The sequence below is a fragment of the Fragaria vesca genome, linkage group LG5 (genome assembly GCF_000184155.1).
Source record: "Fragaria vesca subsp. vesca linkage group LG5, FraVesHawaii_1.0, whole genome shotgun sequence".
Classification (NCBI taxonomy): Eukaryota; Viridiplantae; Streptophyta; class Magnoliopsida; order Rosales; family Rosaceae; genus Fragaria; species Fragaria vesca.
In genome coordinates, this window is record NC_020495.1 from 12936042 (window position 1) to 12959033 (window position 22992).

At 38.2% G+C, this 22992-nt stretch overlaps 3 protein-coding genes across 4 annotated transcripts; 1 reads left to right on the forward strand and 2 right to left on the reverse strand.

The window, feature by feature from the left end:
• The first annotated feature begins 628 nt into the window (after positions 1–628).
• LOC101295914 (leucine-rich repeat protein soc-2 homolog) lies at positions 629–3648 on the forward strand. Its single transcript, XM_004299685.1, has 4 exons — positions 629–1303; positions 1392–1558; positions 1817–2496; positions 3137–3648. The coding sequence occupies exons 1-3, from the start codon at positions 629–631 to the stop codon at positions 2445–2447; spliced, it is 1473 nt and encodes a 490-aa protein (XP_004299733.1). The 3' UTR covers positions 2448–2496; positions 3137–3648.
• A 5220-nt stretch (positions 3649–8868) lies between these two features.
• Positions 8869–14638, reverse strand: LOC101296487. Its single transcript, XM_004299686.1, has 7 exons — positions 14293–14638; positions 14045–14205; positions 13849–13953; positions 12740–13540; positions 12462–12642; positions 9970–10156; positions 8869–9394 (listed from the first exon to the last, which is right to left on the reverse strand). Exons 1-7 carry the CDS (start codon positions 14581–14583, stop codon positions 9006–9008), a joined length of 2115 nt encoding a protein of 704 aa, XP_004299734.1. The 5' UTR covers positions 14584–14638; the 3' UTR covers positions 8869–9005.
• A 922-nt stretch (positions 14639–15560) lies between these two features.
• Positions 15561–19659, reverse strand: LOC101296774 (double-stranded RNA-binding protein 1-like). 2 transcript variants are annotated; one of them, XM_004299687.1, is made up of 4 exons: positions 19332–19659; positions 18512–18612; positions 17647–17909; positions 15561–16671 (listed from the first exon to the last, which is right to left on the reverse strand). In XM_004299687.1, the coding sequence occupies exons 2-4, from the start codon at positions 18534–18536 to the stop codon at positions 15823–15825; spliced, it is 1137 nt and encodes a 378-aa protein (XP_004299735.1). In that variant the 5' UTR covers positions 18537–18612; positions 19332–19659; the 3' UTR covers positions 15561–15822. The 2 variants fall into 2 exon arrangements, with proteins under 2 accessions (XP_004299735.1, XP_004299736.1); XM_004299688.1 differs by having other exon boundaries at positions 19129–19406.
• Positions 19660–22992: the final 3333 nt, after the last annotated feature.

Sequence of the window (22992 nt, forward strand, 5' to 3'; positions counted from 1 at the left end):
TTTTGGTGTGGTGTGGGCGGTCACTGTATTTCGCGCTCAATATGCCCAGGCCTAGATCTATGTGTCATTGAATTTTATTTTCAGAAAACAACATCACATGGGACTTGCCACTATTTGAATTGATGCATGTTTTTTGTGGGTCTTAGAGAAGAGCTCGAGGGTCACCTTCAGGGCTAAATTTGGACCTCTCCACTCACTTCCACCCCTCTTGCTCTCTAGCTCTTTATTATTGGATCTCATTTTTTTAGAATTTGGGCCATAGAGCTCACTTGGCATCCCTTATTGGTGATGACCTTAGTCTCTTTAACAAAATTAACGATTTGGGATGCCATTTTTCTATCGGGGTAATAACGTAAGATATCATTTTAAAATTTTTAAAAGTTAAGATACCAAGATTAACTTCTCTAATACGTGAGACAATGTTTGAACCTTTTTCCTTAGAATTTTATAAAAAGAAAACAAAACTTTATCGGATCTACCATACGGTGTTGTTGGTGCTCGTAGACGAGTGTCACCCCTCAACCTGAAGATATAAAACTAATTTCAATCCCAAATCTCACTTCCACTCTCACTCGCTCTCTCTCAATTTCGCAAACGAATCCCTCCGAAACAACCCCTACCCGACCCGATGGATCCGAACCCGTCCAGGTTCCCGATCCTCTCCTACGTCATGGACCGGCTTCCCTCCTTGGGATCCAAGTCGCCCACCGCAACGACGGCCGTCATCTCCGACCTCAAGTCAATCCACATCGGCGATCCAGCCTCCGCTCAAAGCGAGATCGCTGACCAGATGCCCCATCTCTCCGACCCCAAAGTCATCGCCGCGATGAGAAGCGCCGTCGCCGACGTGGCTCAGGCCCGGTCCATCCTCACCGAGCTCGGCGACCGACCCGATCACGAGTCCGTTGACTCCGCCAAGGCCAAGCTCGCCGCCATCGAAGCAGCCCGTGCTGACGTGGCGGAGACGGAGCTGCGCGAATTGGCGGAGAGCGAAGAAGAGTGCATGGCGATCCTCCAGCTGGAGGAGCTGCACGTCGCCTACGAGAAGCTTCTGAAGGACGCCGAGGAGAGGCTCGTTCGGATTTACCGGTCGGCGGAGGTCGGAGATGTGGAGGAGGAGAAGGAGGTGGATGACGTCGGCGACCAAGTTGATGAGGAGGTCGTCAGGATTCTGCAGCAGGCTTCGGCCGGGACTGGGCTGGACCGGGCCGACCTCTCGGATAGAGGCCTGCGTTTGCTGCCCGAGGACTTTGGCCGGATCAGTGGATTGGTTCAGCTTGATCTTTCCAACAATGAGCTGCAGGTTTGATTTCATTTCGTAATGGATGACTGTTTGGTTGATTAAGTTATTATGATCGCAATGTAAATTGAATTTTTCAATTGTGAAACAGGTCATTCCGGATACAATAGGTGGATTAGAGAAGCTAGAAGTGCTGAACTTGTCTACCAATCTCTTGGAGGCTCTGCCGGACACGATTGGACTTCTGCAAAATTTGAAGCTGCTGTCTGTCTCCGGCAACAAACTAGCTGCTCTTCCTGACTCTATCTGCCATTGCAGGTAAATTACACAGCTCTGAAGCTTTTGTATATTCGTAATTGTTACAATATGGTAATGAGCAGTAAATGGAAAATGTCTCAACTAGATATAGTGTAATGAACGGAGTGGATCAAAAGAATGAGTAGTTGTTTTATATTTTGTAAAATCATGATTGCAATATGGTAATGAGCTGTAGATGGAAATCTCAACTAGATAAGTAAAATAAATGAAATGGATCAATAGAATGATTGATTGTATTATATTTTGGAAAATTTTTAGGTCATTGGTGGAATTGGATGTGAGTTTCAACCAGCTCACATACTTGCCAACCAACATTGGTTATGAGTTGGTTAATCTTCAGAAGCTTTCGGTTCAATTGAACAAACTCCGCTCCTTTCCTACTTCTGTTTGTGAGTTGAGGTCTTTGGTGTCTTTGGATGCTCACTTCAATGAGCTACGTGGCCTTCCACTAGCTTTCGGCCGGTTGACTAATCTACAAAGTCTCAACCTTGCCGATAATTTTACCGATCTCACTGAGCTCCCGGATACTTTCGGTGATCTAACCAATCTTAAGGAACTTGATCTCAGCAACAATCAGATTCATGCTCTTCCAGATACATTTTTCCGCCTTGAAAATCTGATTAAACTTAACTTGGATGGGAACCCTCTTGTGCTTCCGCCTCCTGACGTAGTTCAACAAGGTGTTGGAGCCATCAGGGTCTTTATGAGCAAGAGGTGGTCAGACATACTGGCGGAAGAAGAAAAGAAGAGCATGCTTCAAGTACAGGAACAAGAAGAAGCGGGTTGGTTGACACGCAGCACTTCTTGGTTGAAGGATTATGTTTCAGGTGTTTCTGGATATCTATCTCCAAAAGCTCCTGAAGACCCGATTCTTAGTCAGCCGCTGTGATTTCAAGGAACATTACACCTGAAGAGCCCAAGGATTATGCAGATTATTGGTAATTTCTGTTGACCATTCTTTTTAATTTTGAATCTTGTCTGTAACTTTGGAAACAAATTCATCATCACATTTGGGTGAGGTTCCTCAGGTTTGTCTTATTTTAAAATCATGCATGATTGTATTTGTGACTAAGTTAGAATTGAGGTATATGATGGATGATTGTGGTTTGTGTTTTTGACATATGTAATTAGTTATGTATTTCTTTATCAAACGTTTTTTTATTTTTATTTTTATTTTTTTGGGTCTAATGTTGATGAGTATTGAATGTGGATCTATCATTCCCTTGTCGTAACTCTGTGTGTTCATTCTGCAATCCAGTTATCCCAGAAGATGCACCACACCACACATATCATTCCCATGACTGTCTCCTATGAGTTTATTAGGATAACTACCATTAAAGGCTTACAGTTAACCCAAATTACCGAATACTGCCATTTGTATTCTTGCCTCATATACATTCTGGGCATAACTTGTTCATCCTGATGTCTGGGTTAAGGGGGATATAATAGTAACCTAAAATGAAAGAAATGTTCAGTTGAAAAATATAGCTAAAAACCCTTTAATAAAATATAAAATCAATAGAGCTTAAACTAGAAAATTCCAGCAATTGAGATTAATTTGCAGAACATTATGTGCAGGTGGAAATTCTGGAGTTGAAGTCTCTGGGCGCTATTGGAAGTCTAATAGAGTTCATGATAATGCTGGTACTAGTTCTACTGGAAGTCCAAGCTCTGACACACATTCACACTTTTGGAACCATCTATGGAAGTGTAGTGTCATCATTCCTTTATGGTACCTCCTACACTTTTATTTGTTGAATGTGAAGCTACTTATGGTTGTACGTTGGCTGGTCTGCTGAAGTTATGTAAGTTCTACATGATATGGCGTCTTAGGCGGTAATGTTGATAAATCATAAATTGACCAAGGAAAGCTTTCTTCTAGCATTTCTCGAGCATTTAGTATCTTAAAAGCTACTGGTCCATTTTTGAATAATCCAGAATTGTTTTTTGTTCAAACTTTGCTGTTTTAGTTTCCTTGTAATCTGACATTTGGTTTAGGGTGCAAGTAATCTGACATTATTTTTTGTTCAAACTTCCGCTACACTGCTACTGCAACTTTCTTCTACATCAATACTATCGTTTTGGTTAAGAAAATGGGGTAAAGGTAAGAGAGTGGTTGATGAGGTGAATGCGGAAGTGGAAGAAGGAAGAAGCAAGCTACTTAGGAGTCTGAAGGATTTCTCCTTCATATCCTAAGGCCGCAAAAGCAAGCCTTCTAGTGTAGATCGAGTCTCTGGACCGCATTTCATACAGTTTAGTCAGACCTGTAAATGGACCGGATTTGGAGCGGATCAACCTAGATCTGGATCCGGATCTGTAATATAAATTTTAGATCCGGATCTGACCCGTTATCCATCAGATCATTGATAGCTCGATCCAAATCCGGATCCGGCGGGTTAACGGATACCTGATCTGTTAATCCGATCTGTTTATAATAAAAAATATTTTCAAATTTTAAATAATAATTTCTTAATTTTATATATTATAACAAAATAAAGATTTACATCAAAAGCTGAATAACTTGAATTACATGGCCAAAATACTCTTTAACACTAAGATAATAATAATCAAAATACTAGACCTTTAATGTTTTTAGCAAAGAACATAAAAAGAACATAGGCATCAGTAATCTTCAGCGTCATCAAATCATACTAGATGTAATTTTGACATTTAGGTTATCTAAATAATTATTATATTATTTAATATTTATCAGTAATATTATATTTATAAGAATATTATTTAATTATTTTAAAACGGATCTGGGTCCTTAACGGATCAGATGAATCTCGATCCGTATCCGGTCCATTTAATAAACGGGTTAATAGATCCGGGTCCTTAACTGATTAACGGGTCAAATTTTCAATCCAAACCTATTTAAAAACCACGGATCCGGAGCGGGTCTAGATCAAGATCTGGTCCATTTACAAATCTAAGTTTAGGAGAATTGCAAGTTGATTTGACCAAGGATATGATAGATTATCTGCTGTTAGAGCAAAGTATCGGGAGAAAGCGGTTTACATGTGTAAGGAGAAATGAGGAACTTGGTACTATTCTGCACTTTCGGATGGACTTGAGCAGCCAATTTGGTGCATAACTCTAGCAAAGAGTGCAGTTAGTCAGCAAAACCAAGGGATCAAACTGCCATAGCACTATGAGTATTGCCAATCTGGACTTTTCATGAGACTTCCCATGTTTCTACATTGTGGAAAGTTTGCCTCCCTAGGGAGCTTGGTGGTGTTGGAATGTTGGTAACCATAACTCGTCAACACAACTAAATATCCCGATTTAGTATACCCAGTCTACAAAACGTTGCTCAATTTTCCACCTTTGACTAGAAAACTGTATTCCCTGCCATTGCTGCCACCCTTACCTGATCCAGCCATCTGCTTGGAGTTTGGAGACCGACTTAGCTACACAAAGACAAAGCCAGTGACACAAACTGTTTTTCCTATCGATTAAAGCTCTCAGAATTCGTTGTTCTTCTCTCTGTCATTTTCAATGTGGTTATATTACTCTTATCCTATATTTGTTCATCCAATAGGGAAAGGTTTAGAGTTTTGGCTACTACAATTCTTCATTTCAGAGAGCTTCCATCAACACTTCCTCTTCGACCGGTGGTCAATGGTAACCCTTATGGCATCACCGTTTGCCCACAATAGTCCTCCGACATCATCGGAGAGGGTTACCGGTGGTGGTCGGAGAAGTTGATGGAAGCTTTGGGATAGGTATATGGGTAAAAACTAAAAACATAGGGGTTCCGGTTTGACTGAATTGACCAAGTAGTAGTGCGTCCTCCGCAAGTTAGAAGTTTCAGATTTTCTAATGTTAATAATCAGCTCGAAGTTGACGTCGTGCGCGTCAAGAATTGGTCACTAATCATTGTTGATTAACAAAGCCTTAAGGATTGTTTATTAAGCAAGTTAGTCGAGAATCATGATTAATAAAAGCTTGCCGGACTAAATGGGTTTGGCCATGCTGATGATTCAAAAGGTACTCGGGAAGTTTTGAAGTATCTTCTTCTTATATAAAGGGGTACCTCTCAGCAAACTTGAAAATCACAGCAAAACTGCATATTTCAGTTGCTCAACTTTAGAGAAGTTCCATACCAAAGTAAGGCAAAGAGAAAGAAATCTAGCTAGAGATATAATATGGGGTCAATGGTGATGAGGAACAAATCGAAGGATATTTTTCTTGTGGCCCTATTAGGCTTGTTTGCAGGAGCTATATTCAGCTCTTGTTTTCATGGGTTTCAACTGAACTTGGGGGAAAAACTTAGTAGAAGCCATTTGACACAAAGCATGGGTGAGTTCTATATATATTGTCCTTGCTATTCCATTTTCTTAATGTGGTTGTCTGCTTGTCTTATATACACAATTTCATACCAAGTGTATGTTCTTTGCATAGTCACCTCCAAACACTAGTGAAATGGATCTAATAGCTACTTGTTCATCAATGGCTCTCTAAAGCAATTTTCTACCTCATCAAATTTACTTTCTTTACATCAACAGTGCATTGACAGTTTTGTGTGATTTGATTGTGCAGTTGAATTACAAGGCAATGTCGCGAGAAGCATGCAAGATGGCTTGATTACTTTGGTGATTAAATTCCTCCATTTCTTCATCTCAAGGTGTCTACAATTCCGGTATTCATCCCTGCTCCAGACACCATCTTTCGAAACGTCGATGCTTTTTTGGGTAGCACTTACTCGATCAGTTTCTTCCATGTTCAACTCCTCTTTGTAATAAGATGATAAATCCAGAAATATGGTGACTACAATGTAACTACATAAAAATTTCCATCAAAATGTAAGAGTTTTTCCTGCCTTTCACTTGCAAAGGGAACACCTTAGGCCTAAAATTATAAATTGGAAATGCAACAATCATATGTTGGGTAATTTGACTACTTTCTATGTTACATTAGTTGCCATACTCGACATTATTCAACCAGAAAAGAACCATTTCAACTAAACAAAAGCATAACGGGAAGTGTTTGGCCGGTGGCTTGAAGACAAATGTGAACTGTGGCTATTCTCTAGTCAAATAGCTATTGAAATTTGAGAGGAATTAGCATATATATGAATATCATGTATGCTACCAGAACAACGAATGCATTACCTTGTAATAATAAAGAGAATCACAGTATAAACGTAGACAAAGGAGTAAAGATTAGTGCATCCAACTCCACCGAGAGTATGAAGTATCGTGCCTTGACCATAAACGACTTGACAGTTTCGAATTCTACCAGCAATTGCATTCCAGAATATGATCGACCAGGAAAAGCGTCCCAAAAAATTACAGACAGCATGATGTTGTCATCGTTCCAGTTAGATCCTGCTTCTATTTGAGAAAGAGGAGAAGAGCATAGATACCTTGTCTGAGTAGTGTGTGTGTGTGTGTGTGTGTGTGTGTGAAGCTATCTCATGTATGCTATGATCTTTTGACATATCCAGCACTTGTAGCTAGTGACTTCGACATTCGATCTCGAAGGTGCAACTATGCAAGAGCCAGTTAAACAAGCGAGCTTGTTATTACTGCTGAGATCGAAGCAAGATGGAGATGGAAGCCGCATGCATGGCCTCAAATCCTGTCTAAAGATCCCAAGCATATAACATGTTTTTACTCTCAACAACAAAACAATCAAGAGTTCAAGACAGCCTTTGACGTCCTAGCTCTAGTCCAAAACAAAACAAAAATTAACACACACACACACAGAGGTGAAAATTGTATCAACATTGCCACCCTTCTCGATCCAACAAGGCAACAATCTGATTAAAGCTCTCAAAATTCATTTCTTTCTCTCTGTTACATCGGTTATATAACATTAATCATATCCTATGTTCAGCCAAAGATGATGATTAACTGAGAAGACAAATGGTACTCGTGAGAATAGGTTAGAGTGGTTCTCTGGCTACAAGACCTTCCATGACATCCTGCTGCTTTTGATCTATTATCACGCATAACTATGAGAACAATTTGTTCAAAAAGTTGTAAAATGGTTGTACATTTTGTAATTACAATTATTAGAACAAGATTACAAACAATACGACTCAGCATTACCACTTTGACTATAAATATGTTGTCATATTTGTAAATGTAGATATCACATACGGATAGGTACCATAGAATTTCCTATTATGGGGGGTAGGTACGAGGTACTGAGAGGTTCTAGTTTGATTGATTGACCGAGTTATGCTTCCACCGCAAGAAACAGGTTTCAGATTTTCCCATGTTTATAATCATCAACTCGAAGTTGACATCGTGCGCCTCAAGAATTAGTCACTAATCATTGCTGATGAACAACCCCTAATAAGGTATATATTGTTTATTGAGCAAGTTAGTTTCAGATACATAAACAAAGGTTTAACATAAAAGAATCCTCAGATATCACAGCCAGCCTTGACCAAAGAAGGGCGCGTTGGAAGCATGATGCACCATGACTATCATCCTACTTCCTATATAAAGGTGCGTCTCTTAGCTCATATTACAGTCACAGCTAATCGCATTCTTCATTTTCTAGTCAACAGAGCTCCATATACGAAAGTAAGGCACAGAGAAGAGATCGAAGGAGCTAGAGATTCGATAATATGGCGTTAACGGTGTCAAAGTTGAACAAGATGATGTACAAGCAGGATATTTTTCATCAAGCCCTCTTAGGGTTGATTGTAGGTGCAATTTTCAGCTCTTGCTTCCATGGGTTTCACCTGAATTTGGAGGAACAACTTAACAGAAGCCATTTTACACAAACCATGGGTGAGTAGTTCTACATTATCATTGCTATGTTGTCTACTTGATTCATCTTAATCCTTCTCTAATCCTTAGCACCTCTCTAATACGGCCTCGTAATCTCACTATGCAGTTGAATTACAATTCAATGTCTCAAGAAGCATGCAAGATGGCTTGATCACTTTGGTAATAAAATTCCACCATTTCTTCATCTCAAAGTGTCTACAGTACCGATACTCCTCCCTTTTAGGGAAACCATCTTTTGAAACGTCAATGCTATTTTGGGTAGCACTCGCACGATCAGTTTCTTCCATGTCCGACTCCTCTTTGTAAAATTCAAGAAACTCTGTAATTACCTTTCAATTGCAATCAAAAGCTGCAACACACTATAGCAACACCATGGTTTTTCCTCTCTTTCTGAACAATTTTAAGCTTACACTCTAAATTACAGATGCAACAAACAATCAGGAAAACAAAAACAAAACAAAACAAAACAAAACAAAAAATCAAGCTAGAACAAAAGCATCAGTTGTTGTCCAGAGGTATGAAGAGAAAATAGATATTGTCAAGTAAACATATCTGGGGAAGGACTAAAGATTTATCGTGTATATTACCCATTGTCACGAATAACTACTTTTTGTTAAGATTGTACTACAGTGAAATCTATCTAGGGGAAAGAAAAAAATGAAAGAGAATCACGTATAAAGTAGACAAAGGAGTACAGATCAGTGCAATTTATCACCATCCAGCCACTCGAGAGTAGGAACTACCTTGACCAAAAACGATTTGAAGTTTTCACCTGCAACTGTATTCCCCGATATGGCCAATTGTGTCAAGCTCATGCTTTTAAATATCAGGAAAGCATCCCAATAACTTGTCACATTGACACCTCCTTTCATAATTTGGTCGTTGTTCCAACTAATTTCTTCTGTGTGAGAAAGAGGAGACGAGCATAGATACCTTGTCTTGTCAATAGTGTGGGAACCTATCTCATTGAATGATATATCCAGCACTTGTAGTGACTTCAACATTCTCAAAGGCGCAAGAGCAGTGAAACTACCGAGCTTGTTGTTACCAAGATTTAAGCAAGATAGAAGCAGCATGGCCTCCAATCCTGTCCAAAGACCCAAGTATAAGATGCTTTTACTCTCAACAATTAAGCAATCAAGACAGCGTTTGACCTAGCTTTGGTTCAAGAATTAGAGACAACTATGCAATTCATAGCTTCAGTGACTTCAGATGTGATGAAAACCAAAGAAACCATCACCTCCCAATACAAAAAAACTATAATAATAAAAAATGAAACATAGCAGATGAAGACAAAGACAAAGGGCTTGAAATATATGCAGGATTGCTCAAACTGATTAGTTACGTAGTATACAACTGTCTAGTTTTGTCCATTTTCAGAATTCTGTAGTTCAGCTAGTTTCAATTATCAAATGTCAAATTTGTTATCATAGATTTTTTCTCCAACATTCTATTCTCCTGCACTGTCATGTGCCTAAAGTATAATAAAAAAAATGCAATAAGAGTTCTGCATGAGCTAAAATGGTGGACAAATCAGCTAAAAACCAGTATGAATCAAAACTTTCAAAGTAAATCCAGGAAAATACAAGCAGTTTGGATACAAATGTATGAAGACTGCCACATTGACATACAAGATTCCCAAAGTATGAGCAAGAAGCGTACCTTCAATTGAACGAAGTTCATTGTGGCTGAGGTCTAGCATTTGGACCCACAATAATTTCTCAATGGATCCCACCCGTGTTAAGGATAACTTATTTAGACGTAGACATATGTAATTGCCAATGCTTGAAGAAGCCAGGGTTTCATGGCTAAAGCAGTGTTTTAGTAGAGACTCCTTACTAGAAGTTATCTGCAATATTTACCAAAATGTAAGGATCAGTGAAACTTGAAGAGATGTAAAAGTAAAGTGACTGAATGTACACTAAGCTCTTTACAAGATAATGCTCATAGAATTGTAATTGCAACTATAAAGTAAAATACAAAAAGAAAAAGGAGTGGACGAGCATATTGAGTACCTAGGTGTCTCATAAAATAGTTGTCTACCTCCCTAGGACTTCCAATGAATGATAAATAAATAAATAAATAAATAAATAAATAAAAGATGGAGTAGCCTACTCAAAACAATCAGAACATGGAGTTTCACAAATATTAAAAAAAAAAATGTTCAACTTAAAAATAAGGATTTGGTATGTTCGCCCCCCATAACCGAGCACCCGAACCTCAGCCATATGCCCAGTAACCCCGTCTCCTTCCCTCATCCTCCTCCTGAATGTATTCAGACCCAAAGGTATGTATAATTGATGATTAGCTACCGGTATCAACAGTTTCAAGAGCCTATGTATCTATATCTACCACTTGGCTCGGAGTGAATTTGAACTTTTTGAAAACTCAGATCCAAAGCTTGTACAACACAAAAACCAATTGCCACAGAAGCCTCTATATCCCAAACAAATCACAACTGAGAGATCTATGTGCCCAGAAGAAAAATCATTGGAGATTAAAATTGAAGCAAATTAAAAACTCACACCCTCTTGCTGCCAACAGTAGACCACTAGTAATCAAGCTTCTAAAAGGCCCCGCCTAGAACCGCCTAGTCCCCGCCTAGGCTCTAGGCTGCAACAAGCCGCCTCGCTTTTCTTCCAGGCCTTTGTGCCAGGCTGTGGGCGATTAGGCGGCCGCCTAGCTCGCCTAAATGCCGCCTAGCCCGCCTAGACACCGCCTTGCCCGCCTAGGCTGCTAAGCTCTCCGGCTAATTTTCTTTTCTTTTTGTGGTGGGATTGTTATATTGTGGGGAGTATGAGAGTATATGAGTTAATTGTGTGTTTAAAATTAGAAGTGTATATGTTTATTGTTGTTGTTGCTCACTTTTACGGGAAGTTATGCTAAATTTTAGTTATAATTTATTTTATAAATGAGTATGACTAGATTATGTTGAATAATTTATCTATATTTAACCGTTTTTAAATATTAAATTGCATAAAATATATATTTTTAATTAATAAATCTTAAAAAATACAAATCGCCTAATCCTCGCCTAGGCTGTCCAGGCTCTAGGCTGTGGGTTACCGCCCGCCTAGCGCCTAGCGCCTTTTAGAACATTGCTAGTAATTGAGGTCACTCCACTGAGGTACTCCTACGAGTCTACGACTCCTCCACCAGGCTCCACTCTGTTGCACGACATCATCACGGCCATCCGATATGAGACGTCAAAATTGGTAAGAATCAATGGTGGGTATCTGAGCAGGAGAAAGCTCCATCAAACTTTGGCATACAGGATCTGGTCAGACCCAAAGTCGGATCTTATCGTTCCTTTCCATGTGCTCCAATCTGAGAACTTGAATTATTTTACAGCATGACTGAAGGAGATAGGGAAATACGAAAAAGGAAGGTTGTAGATCGACAAATCCTGAAGCCTGGGCAAAACATACGACTGAAGGGGATACATTCCGATTTGTCGAATGCGGATGTAAGCTAGTTTGACTAACTGACTATATAGCAAGCATATGCAAGAGATATCTGGGAAATTATTGTTTGGGAACTCCTTTGGACATTCAAGTTTTTATCTTTCTCATCCCCAGAATCCAGATCCAAGCTTTAGGGGGGGTGTTAATGATTTTCTCCTCTCTTTTAAGTTTCTATACATGTGGCATGTTCATGATTTCATCAGCAAAGAAGTGATGCCATCCCATCACTTAATTGACACTTCAGCATATAACTAACAAATCACCACATAACAGAGTTTTTAACAGACTTTTATAATTGAGGTATGAAAGTGTCAAACGGAACTAACTTCAGGTATGTAAAGGTTAAAAATTGAAACTTGGGTATCAAACTGAAGATGACCCTATAACTTGGGGTAAAGCGTAATTAATCCTAAAAATAACTCAATATACGATAATGCATTCAGCAGCAGCATCAGAATGAATGTACTTCCATGATACCATTGCAGAAATTGGATTGTTTGATAATAAACAGTAATCACTGTAATGCAACAAGTTAACAACTATGTCTTGACATGAACCCACTGATACTGAAGTGGAAACATGAATACACATCAAGATGACATGTAGCACCATCCTTAACAATTAACTTGAGATGCTGAAAGGATAGAGGATTAGAGGATCAGGCTTTTTTCAGGAAGAAAAGAAAATTACCTGCTGCAAGCAAACTAAGCTGTGCTCATCTTTGTAATACTGACGATGTGTCGCATCCAACTTTATTAGGTCAGCATAAAGCTCCAGAACTTGTTCAGAATTGACCGTCTTGTTTCCACATTGAGACTGAATATCATCCTGAGCTGTTAGTAATCTTGCCAACGTCAGTTTTCCAATTTTACTGCAAGGAGCAAGAGGAGCACTTAGTTAGATACGAAAAACTAAGCGAATAGAAAAATTCAAACTAAAAATCTGCCCATGAAATGGAACAGGCTTACCAGCTTGTCTCTGACAACAATTCTCGGAAAATAGCAATTTCATTAGCAATAGTCTCTGCACGCCAATTTGAAGTCGTTGGCTCATCAACATTATGAATCATCAGACTATCAATAGAGAGTGATTTGTGTGGCTCCTCAGATCGTGTTTGGTACAAGGAGAAATTTTCATCTCTCCACAAGATTTGATCCCTGCCCTGCTTTTTAGATGGTTCAGTATCAACAGGACACAGACACACTTTGAAAACCAGCCGTGTCAGATGGCTATAGTCAAAACCACTTGAAGAAACAATACCCTGAGACAGTCGTACACTAACTTCCAGTGGACCAGCTTCTTCAGACTGGGAGTTTGCTTCTGGGAATCGAATATGTGTAACCCAAACTTGGGAAAACTGGGAGCTAATTTGTAATAGTGGTTTCCAATCCAAATCTTCTATGCAAAATGAAGATTCAATAGTTACTGTAGATGAATTTACACCTTTGACAGATTGATTAAAATATAGAACCAGTGGAAATGTTCCTGAATCAGAATGGAAACTTTCAAAAGGTGATGCTGAACAATCGTCTGAGTGCCCATTTCTTGATAGAATGACATTGGATCCATGGGCAGGCCAAGAAGAAGCAAGTATGGGAGCATCCATTTTCACCGTTTGATCAAGAAGCCAATGGTAGTGAAACCAACCACTTTGATCATCTGGATCGGTAAAAATAGCTTGTTGCACAAGCTCGTACTCATCATTCAGAACCTTCTCCTTTGGACAGAACCCTTGAGCGTCTTTCTTCAGCAAACTCGACAGGAGTACACTGAAAGTTCCACAATATAGTCAATAGGTAATAAGCATTGTTTAGCCAAATGACGCATTAGAAGATAAACCATACAACATTGAGAACATTTCTTGTAACATAATCATAAAGTAGACATTGAAGACGCATAGGCAACGATGGTGTACACTGATCTAATCTGTTGTTGTATACTTCAGCTGAAGCGATCACAACTCCATTTCCATTATAACTTAGCATTGTGAACACTAAGCAGTGCAACATAGGTAGTTCAAACAAACATAAAAGTCTGCCACATTGCACCCAAAAGTTGTAAGAAAATACTGCCATACCTTCGATTGTGCCAGGCCGAGTAATTGCTTAAATTGTTTTGGATCATTTCAGTCGTATAATCCAACTCTTCCTTCTCCGATCTATTCAACAATGCAGCCACAAATCTGGAAAGCAAAACCAACACAACTGAACTCAAGCATTCAATTGACCACAAAATCCGAAATGTTTGGACAACAGCAAGAACAAAACTCTCACCTCCGGTAATTCCAAGCATGGAAATTCCGCGAATCCTCCTTCTGAAACTTCTTGAGAAGCCCCAATTCAAAGTCCAAAGAACAATGCCCCTTGCTCAGCACCCATTTCCGATGATGCCACGCTCCATACGACTTGTAGTTTGTCTTCAACGCATCCCCCACCTACAAAAACCAATCCCTAATTTTCAACTCCTCAATTTTACTAAATCTCATCTCAAGCAAATCCACAATCAAAACCAGTTCCCTTACCACTTTTAGCTCTTCGTCGAGAATAGACTTGATCGCGTCGGAATCGGAGTCCGGCTGGGACTGGACGGCGAGGAGGTTGTGCTGGACGGCGAGCTTTCGGTAATTCCAGGCGGTGTAGCACTCGGGGTTTTTCGCGAGGAGCTTGGCGCTTACATCGAGAGCTTCTTTGGTGTATATCTTGCTGTGGTGATTCGATAGGAACTGAGTCTGAAGAGCGCGGAGGTCTCTGGCTTTGGCCGCTAGAGCTTCTTCTTCTTCCGGCTTCGGAGCTCGCCGCGAAAGTCCGTGCATTTTCCAAATCGGCGATTCAAATTAACCGATCGGCTTTTCTCTTCAGTCAAAACCTAGTCTCGTTTCTGGGTTTCACTATTTATAGTTCACAGTCGCAGAATTTTTGGTCAGGGATTGACAATTCTGCCCCAGTAATCTTTTACATTAAGAAAATTAAGCAAAGTTATCATAAAATAACGCCGATACGTAGCTAACCGGTTAGCTTCATTATACCAAGTTATCATTTAGACTAGTTTCCTTTTCGATCACATATTGACATTTTTACCTTGAGCTTTGGGTTTTCTATGAAAAGATTATTTTTGAAACTTTTTATGAATGGTCAATTTGAAAAACAAACAGTGTTTGCTAACTTAGTTGCGTGACCAAGAATTTTGTGATCATCTATCATGTTTCTGATGAATGTTCGAATTGATTTTATGTTCGTCTTCGAGTCTTCGAATCATTCAATGTTACAACTATAAAACATTAAACTCTATTTAAGGGCTACTAAACTAATCAACGAAACACCTTGAGCCTAATTGATGATACATGACTCGATCAATCAAAATATATAGGACAGACGCCTAAAATGCTAAAACAGCAATGTTGAAAGAGCTCATTATTTTCCTCTTATTACAAACCAAGTGAACAAATAAAATGAACATCTTTGAAAAACTGCGGAGGTGTCGATGAGAAGATGGGAGAAACCCTAGCAGAAAACCAATAGTCCAACTTTCGTTTTAGATTTTTAAGAAAGATGATGTTATTTACTCATCTTATTTTGTTACTCATACACCTCATCTATTTTCTTCTATTTACTTTATATAATTCAGAGGTATGTGAATAGCAAAACTACCAAAACACGATATGTGAATAGCAAAACTACCAAAACACTGTGTGAATAGCAACACCCTTCTAAGAATTAAGGTTGTTATATTTGAACCCAATCACCAATATCCAAAGTTTACCATATTTAACATCCAAAGGAAGCAAAGAAATAAAGGGTTGCCAACCGAGATAAACGGATTAACCATATTCATAAGTACTGTACTGTTCCAAACAAAACCATGGATGCATAACTACAACCACAAAAAGCTACCAGTCTGGTAGTAATTTTCATACAATCGATACCCATACTCTGCCAATGAAGAGATAAATGGTTCATAACCAATGAAATCTCAATCCATACTTCCTAGCTTCTGTTTCTCTTAGATAGCAAGAATTCCTACTCCTACCATTTATGGCACCAGCTTGCAGTACTTACTGTGATTGGTCCAGTGACTCAGGTCCAGGCATGACACTTGAAGCCTCCAAATAAGGTCCAGCAGACACCATATTCCCTTCCTTGGCCAAAGTAGTTGTGTTTTCAGAAGACGGTGAAATTGAATCCCCTACAGCGCAACTCCCATTGGTGGCGTTGAAATCTGAAGTAGTTGACAGCCCGTGTTCAGCATTGACATTGTTAGCATGGGGAATATGCTCAAACACTGAGTCCTGTGGCATAGCTTCTGCGGTCATTGGTTTAACAGCAGACACCATATTCACTTCCTTGGCCAAAGTAGTTAAGTCCCCACAGCCCACAAACCCATTCCCATTGCTCCCGTTGGTGAGATCTGAAGCTGTTGATGGCCCATGCTCAGCATAAACATTATTAGCATGGGGAATATCCTCAGACACTGAGTCTTGTGGCATAGCTTCATTACTCTCTAATCCTGGTACTGCATTTTCTTCATTAGGTTTCCGTTTGAGCATTCTCTTCCTACTAAATGGAACTTTTTTTCGTTTAGGTTTATTAGAAGCCTCTTCAGATTCTAACCGCCTTTTCTTAGATGGAAGCACTGTTAACTCAGAGGTTTCAAATGATCCCATGGATGACTCATTACTACTTAACCAGATAGCTAAGAGAGCAGTTCTAGCCACTTTTATCTCAGCTTCCTTTTTGGTTGTTGCTGTAGCTCCAATATAACGAATTCCCCCAATCTCAACGGTACATGAATATACTGGTGTTTTGCGAGAGGAAAAATCCGTCTTACACTGATATACAGGAACAGAAAAATTCATCTTTTGTGCATACTCTTGAAGCAGATTCTTGCATAAGCCAATTTCTTGCTGGAACAAACATCCAAAGAAGGTCAGCCATGATCTTGTTTTGAAAGGCATATGAAAATTTAAATCTAATACTGGATGCACATCAAAAGAGGGCAGAAGAAACATATGGATGCATGTCATTTATATAGGTGTTTATGGCACTAGATGTGAAGTTCAGCAACCAATACACTTGGAAGGAACAAAACTTAAGATATTCTACTGACTTTAGAAAACTTTAAGCTGAAGTACTTAGTTCTCTCTCCACCTATGTTATTTTTCTATTTGGTGTCTCAATCTGATGGAAATGCTATTCTTTTTCCTCAATAGAATACACCATGATTTGTTTATATCTTCCTACTTATTTCTTGGTAGTCCTCTAGTACACCCCTGTTTACCAAAGGGTGACCCTTTAATTAAACTGAACAATTTTAGAAAGGGAAAATCATCTAGATGTAGACTTCTACACCTCTGCAGCTTACAAGAACATAAAAAATAAAAAATAAAATCATACAGCTTACAAACCATAGACTTCAGCTATAAATCCTTTCAAAAAAACAAGATGTCAGCTATATATTGTATGTTTTTTCACAATACAACTGCCATCCAGCACGAGATTATAACACCCCACATCTCAGCTCTTTTCAGGTTATAATCCTCTGCTACAAATAACTATTTCTCCACTTCAGATGTATCCATTTTACACACCAAAAAAAAAAAAGGGAATCAAAATATAGGCCTAGATAATTCTTGAATGTCTGTTTTCCTACTTGTTTAAAACAGAACAAAGTCCATGGTAAGGAACAACTGAAGAACACATTGTCTCACAAAACCTATGAAACCACTGTGTGTGTGTGTGTGTGTGTCAGAGAGACGGACAGAAACGAGCTGTCATTAAAGCACTGGAAACAATGGTTGCATTTAAAGGATAATAAGAAGGTAATTAACTCGGAACTAATAATGGATTAATTAAGTTTAATCGTAAGAAAAACAACTTACAACAGGTTGAGAGATGCATTTGGCAGCGTCGCCAGATTTAGATAACTCCCGCAGAGCAACTTCGGCAGCTGACTGTTCAGCTGCCTTACGATGAGTAAACCCAACCAATGAGTCGTATCTAACATCATTTACTACCACAGTAGACCTGAAGGATGGCTCATGTGAAGGACCTTCTTTTGTAGTCTCATATACTGGTATCTTTATCCCCATTTTCTGTGCATACTCTTGCAACCGGCTCTTGAATACATAGCACTTTGAAACACCTTATATGACAAGAAATATAAGAAAAGTAAATTACTGATTAAACTAATATGAAGATATCTCACATATACAGGACTGTCCTACAGAAGGGTGCACAATGAAATCTACAATGTTGCACGGCATATAAAAGCATTATAGAGCGGGTGGGACTCCAAAATAATTGTACACTATTGTTTCCCGCAAAAAATATTACACATACATAAATCCTCCTAAGAAATTTGTGGAAATAGAAGAAAAAAACAGATTGTTGGTTGAGCTGGGATTCTGTTCCTCTTGTGTCCTCTAAAACCAGAAATCACACCTTTGCGTGTTAAGCTAACATTACTAACAGTTGCCACAGATTGATAAACCTATTGTTTAACTTCTCTCACATAGTTTCTACAAACTAGGATATGATCACACCATTTCTCCTGCCTGTATGGGAAAAACATTCTTCAATCAACCCTAGAATGGCAAATTAGATAATCCAATTTCAGGGCCGTGAGCTAAATAGTCTACAATCTGATTCAACTACTGAACCTGGATGTTACTAAATAGTTGACAATACAAGCTAAAAGACAACCTATTATTGAAGCTAAACTCATTGATAAGAAGAAAAGATTACCTTGAAATTCTTCACTCTTAGCCATAACTTTAAAGTGTCCTCCGAACTGACAAAATGACACCCAGATGGTTTGTCTCTCAGGAAAGCCCTAGAACCCCACACTGAGCAAAGCAAACGAAAAACGAATCTGCGGTTAGCATATGCAGCTATCCAAAAATCAGAACGAAAGACATCCAATTTAAGAGATTACAATTTACAAGTCAGAAGAGAAGAGTGTTGCCAAAGTGAAGGAGCTTATCAACATCAACAACATGAGAAATAATAAAACATAACAATCACTCATTTACACACAATGTTGAACCCCAAAAGGTCTTTAATTTGTATAAAACTATCAACCATATTTTACAGTAGAATTGCATATATCACACATTTCTTCAAACATTTTGGCTAACCTAGATTCCCTTCCACAAAGACCCAGCTTTTTGTTTCGATGGAAATAATCAGCAGCAAATAAAAAGCCATGAATTATGAATAAAGTGCAGAAGCCATGAATTAGGAACAGAAAACGCTTTCACATTTACAAGAACAAAAACTAAAAACTAAAACCTGGGTCAAGAACCAGACCTATCAAGAATCAAAATTTGGGAATAAAATGAGAAATTAAGGGAACTATCTACCGAATTGAAATTGAGTTGCGGAAGAGAGAGAGAGGCGAAAGAAGAGGAACTTGTGTAGGTATAGAGACCAAAGACAATGAAGATGTTAAATAGTTGTCCTCCTCTTTTTTGCGGAGCGGATTCAGTGCACCATGGTGCACTTGAACCACTCACGTGACTTAACAGATATATACCCAACGTTTGGTTAGTGAACTTTGACCAACCTAAACATAACCGTAGTAAAACCGAGACATTAAAATTACTGTATTGCTGGAGTAGACTCCGATCCGATTGAGGCGACGGAGACAAGCTGCAATTGGAGACTGGGGGTGGGGGTGGGGAGTCTAACGAGCTCGGAGGCTAGGGTTTTCGAGATCTGAGAGATGAGATAAGGGGTGTGAGTTACTTCAAGGTGTAGGGCGTCCTTGATTGGAGGTCGGAGGCGGAGAAGAAGGAGGAGAGGAGATGAAGGACGGGCTGACGAGGTGGATGTGGAGAGATAGAAGGAGAGGAAGCGGAGCAGAGAGAAGGAGCGGAGGAGAGTTGGGTGCCAGGTCGACTGTCTGGGTTCTTTCTTCTAAGAAGCACGGAAGCGGTTGTGAGAGAAAGAGGAGAGAGAAGGGCTAAACAATTCGAAGTGGTTTAATTACAACTTACAAGCACGTGAGTTTGGTTTACAGCCCCATTGATTGCTATTCCATTGTGGTTTGGTCAAACTACAACTTAATTATTAGCTTGTTGATAAGTTTTCGGGTAAACCCTAAACATATGAGTTATCTATATTATTATTCGTAATTATCTAAATAATTAAGGAATATTTTTTCCCATAGTAAAATTAATGAACATTATAAAATATGGGGATATTATATTTATATACTATTTTATTTCGACACTTCTAAAACACTCCCGCTTCCAAAGATTTTTCGGAAAAAATATTTCCACACTTCTATCTTTGATTCCATGCAACGTAGGAAGAATGGCCAAATATTAGCGATAGATCTCATCTATGAGATCGATAATGATAAACCAAAAATAACAAATACATCTACCACTTCATTATCTTTTCTAAAAATATGAGAGGACCGAAAATTCATCTGTGAGATATGGTGCAAGCAATTACTTCAAGCCACCAGTAACCACCAAGGAACAAGACGAGGATCACGAAAATAATGTAAGACAAGAGCCATATATGTTTCCATTCTCTAACCCAAGCTAACTCAATAGGTATTTAGTAAAAAGTATTTAGTAAATGACAAAGTTAGGATCCAACCACTTGATTGAGGTCGAATTCAATGCATGTAAGCTAGATTTTTCACATTGTGCACATAAGAAGAAATATATAGATAAGGTCAAGTCCATGTCTTTTTGTTTTTCATTCCTCAAATCATACAAAATTCATATGCTCTTACACCAACTAATTTATTTAGCGGTGTAATGTATAAATTTCAAATCAACGCGATCGAGAAAGAAAGAATAACTACACCAACCATTGGATATGAACAGGATATTATATGCATATCATAAAATTTTTAGCTGTTGTACGCCGTCCTCCTTACAATCTTGGTACTATGTCCACGAGAGTATAGTATATATACATTGTTACTCGTATATTTATTTATACATATGGATGAATTATATGTATTGTTACCGATATATAATTTATACGTTGTCACCCATTTTATAAGAGTAAATTAATTTAGAGAAGATATTGGTGAAAATGTGTACGTATGTAGACTGGGCTTGCGCATAGCACCACACAACTGGAGCACGGTCACAACATTGGTTTTTCGATTTGGAGTCTAAAACTGTGAGCAGTGAGATATAAATGAAAGCTTATATATCCGCTTTCAGCTTGACCTCGAAAGGTTGAAATGATGAGCTAGAGATTTATTCCTCATTAAAAAATAATAATAATAATGTGAGGTTGCTAATTAATTTAATCGTTGGATGTAAGTATTAATATGGAGTAACATGTACGTATACAAAATTTAATCTCTTTAATTTAAGTTAGGTCTCAATCTACATATGGTCGACTACTTACTTTATCAAATTAAAATACCTTTAATTAGTAAAGTGTAATAGGTTCTAAAGGAAAAAAAAAAAAAGAAGAGGATGAGTTAACTAATGCAATATGTTAATAATTACAGTAAAAGCAATATACTATTTAAGAATTGTCTCAAAGAAAAAATGAAACTTAATCAATTAAAGAAAAAATAAATTATTTATTCAAAATAAAATAAAATAAATAAATGATAGAACAAGAACAAGATGATTGGGTCCCCCAAGATGATATTCAAGCCAGAAAACCCAGAAAACCAGTATACCCAGAATTGCTTTATGAATCCATTCAACCCATGCCGCCACGCCACCATTCAGCTTCGCTTATCTAATGTCTTGACAAAGGCCACCCAAATAAACCTAATTCTTCTACTTCATCAGTTCCTTTCCCCAATTCCAAAAGCCAAAATGAGGCCTTATCCTTCGGCACCATCTCCGGTTGGGACAGAAGACCGGACATTTCGTTTTCCGGCAATGGAAGTAACGGCGCTGGAGCAGGAGATGGGGGCAGTCGTTGCAATCGGAGCCGCGCAGATGACAAGAAAATACTAGAAACCTCAATGCTCAATACCATCCTTCCCTTTACATTTTCGATCCGATAAGATAATCATAGAACTTTCTCTCCGATTTTGAGAGCTGCATACTATGCCCAGTTGCCCACTTTCCCTTCTACCAAATTTTACCTTGATTGATAAATTATTTTTACTCATCTCATGTGTTTTACGGTGTTGAGCTTTTTTTTTTTTATTTCATTCTCTTAACAGTGTTAATACGGGTGTTAGAGCCATATAAAGATCTGATTAAATAGATGGTTGAGATTAGATATTAATACCCGGTTTACTTGTACCTTGGTGCATACAAGAACTTCCGTCTTTTTTGTGTGTCCAAAACGAGAACGGGCTAGTGAGTGGGTCAGTGGACCTAAAGTGGGCTGGATCTTAACAATTTCGAACCTTCTTGATTGATGCCTGCTTCGTTTTCAATGGTTATGCCTTTTCTGTGGCATAAAATAGAGAATCGAAACCACTTTATGGTTACTAGCCTTCCTACACGCGCGCAAGTGCGTTTTATGTCAATTTGATAATTATTGTGAAATTTTTGTTAGTTCGATAAATTATTGTACGATTTTCAAAAACAACAACTGTACAAAATTCAAATAAAAATGACACAATTGAGTGAAATAGTAATCGAAAACGAAGTCAACCCCACATATAAATTCCATTTTGAAATAAAGTTGAACAATAATTAGAAGTAAAGAAACATTAGCACGTTACATTGTATTTAGATAAGTTGAACCCATCAATTGGATCAAAAGGGAATTAATTGTGAAAGCTTGCGGAAGTGCGGCTTCTGCCAGTTTCATAATTATTGTGTTTTTTTTTAATTCGATTAATTATTGTGCGGTTTTTATAAAAAAATAGCTCCTTGAAATCTAAATTTTTTTTTAAAAGAAAGCTAAACAATAATCAACAGCCAAGATTTGTAGAATTAGAAACATATAAAAAGCATCCATCAATTCATGTCATATGTTGAACATTAGGCAATACTAAAGTTAAGAAACATGAGCACATCACATTCGTTTTAGATATGTATGTTGAACCCATAAATTGTATTAAAAGGGAATTAATTATGAACATTAACATGTTCAACATCAATTGCTGAGTGAATGAAGTCACAATATCAGTTTTGTACCATCAACCTAATTAAGATGAAAAAATTATTTTTAAAATCCATAGCTCAAAGCTTAAAATGAAATAAGGGAACAATGAATAGAATGATTAAAGCAATATTAGTCATAAACCAAACACAAATTATAATATGTTTGTT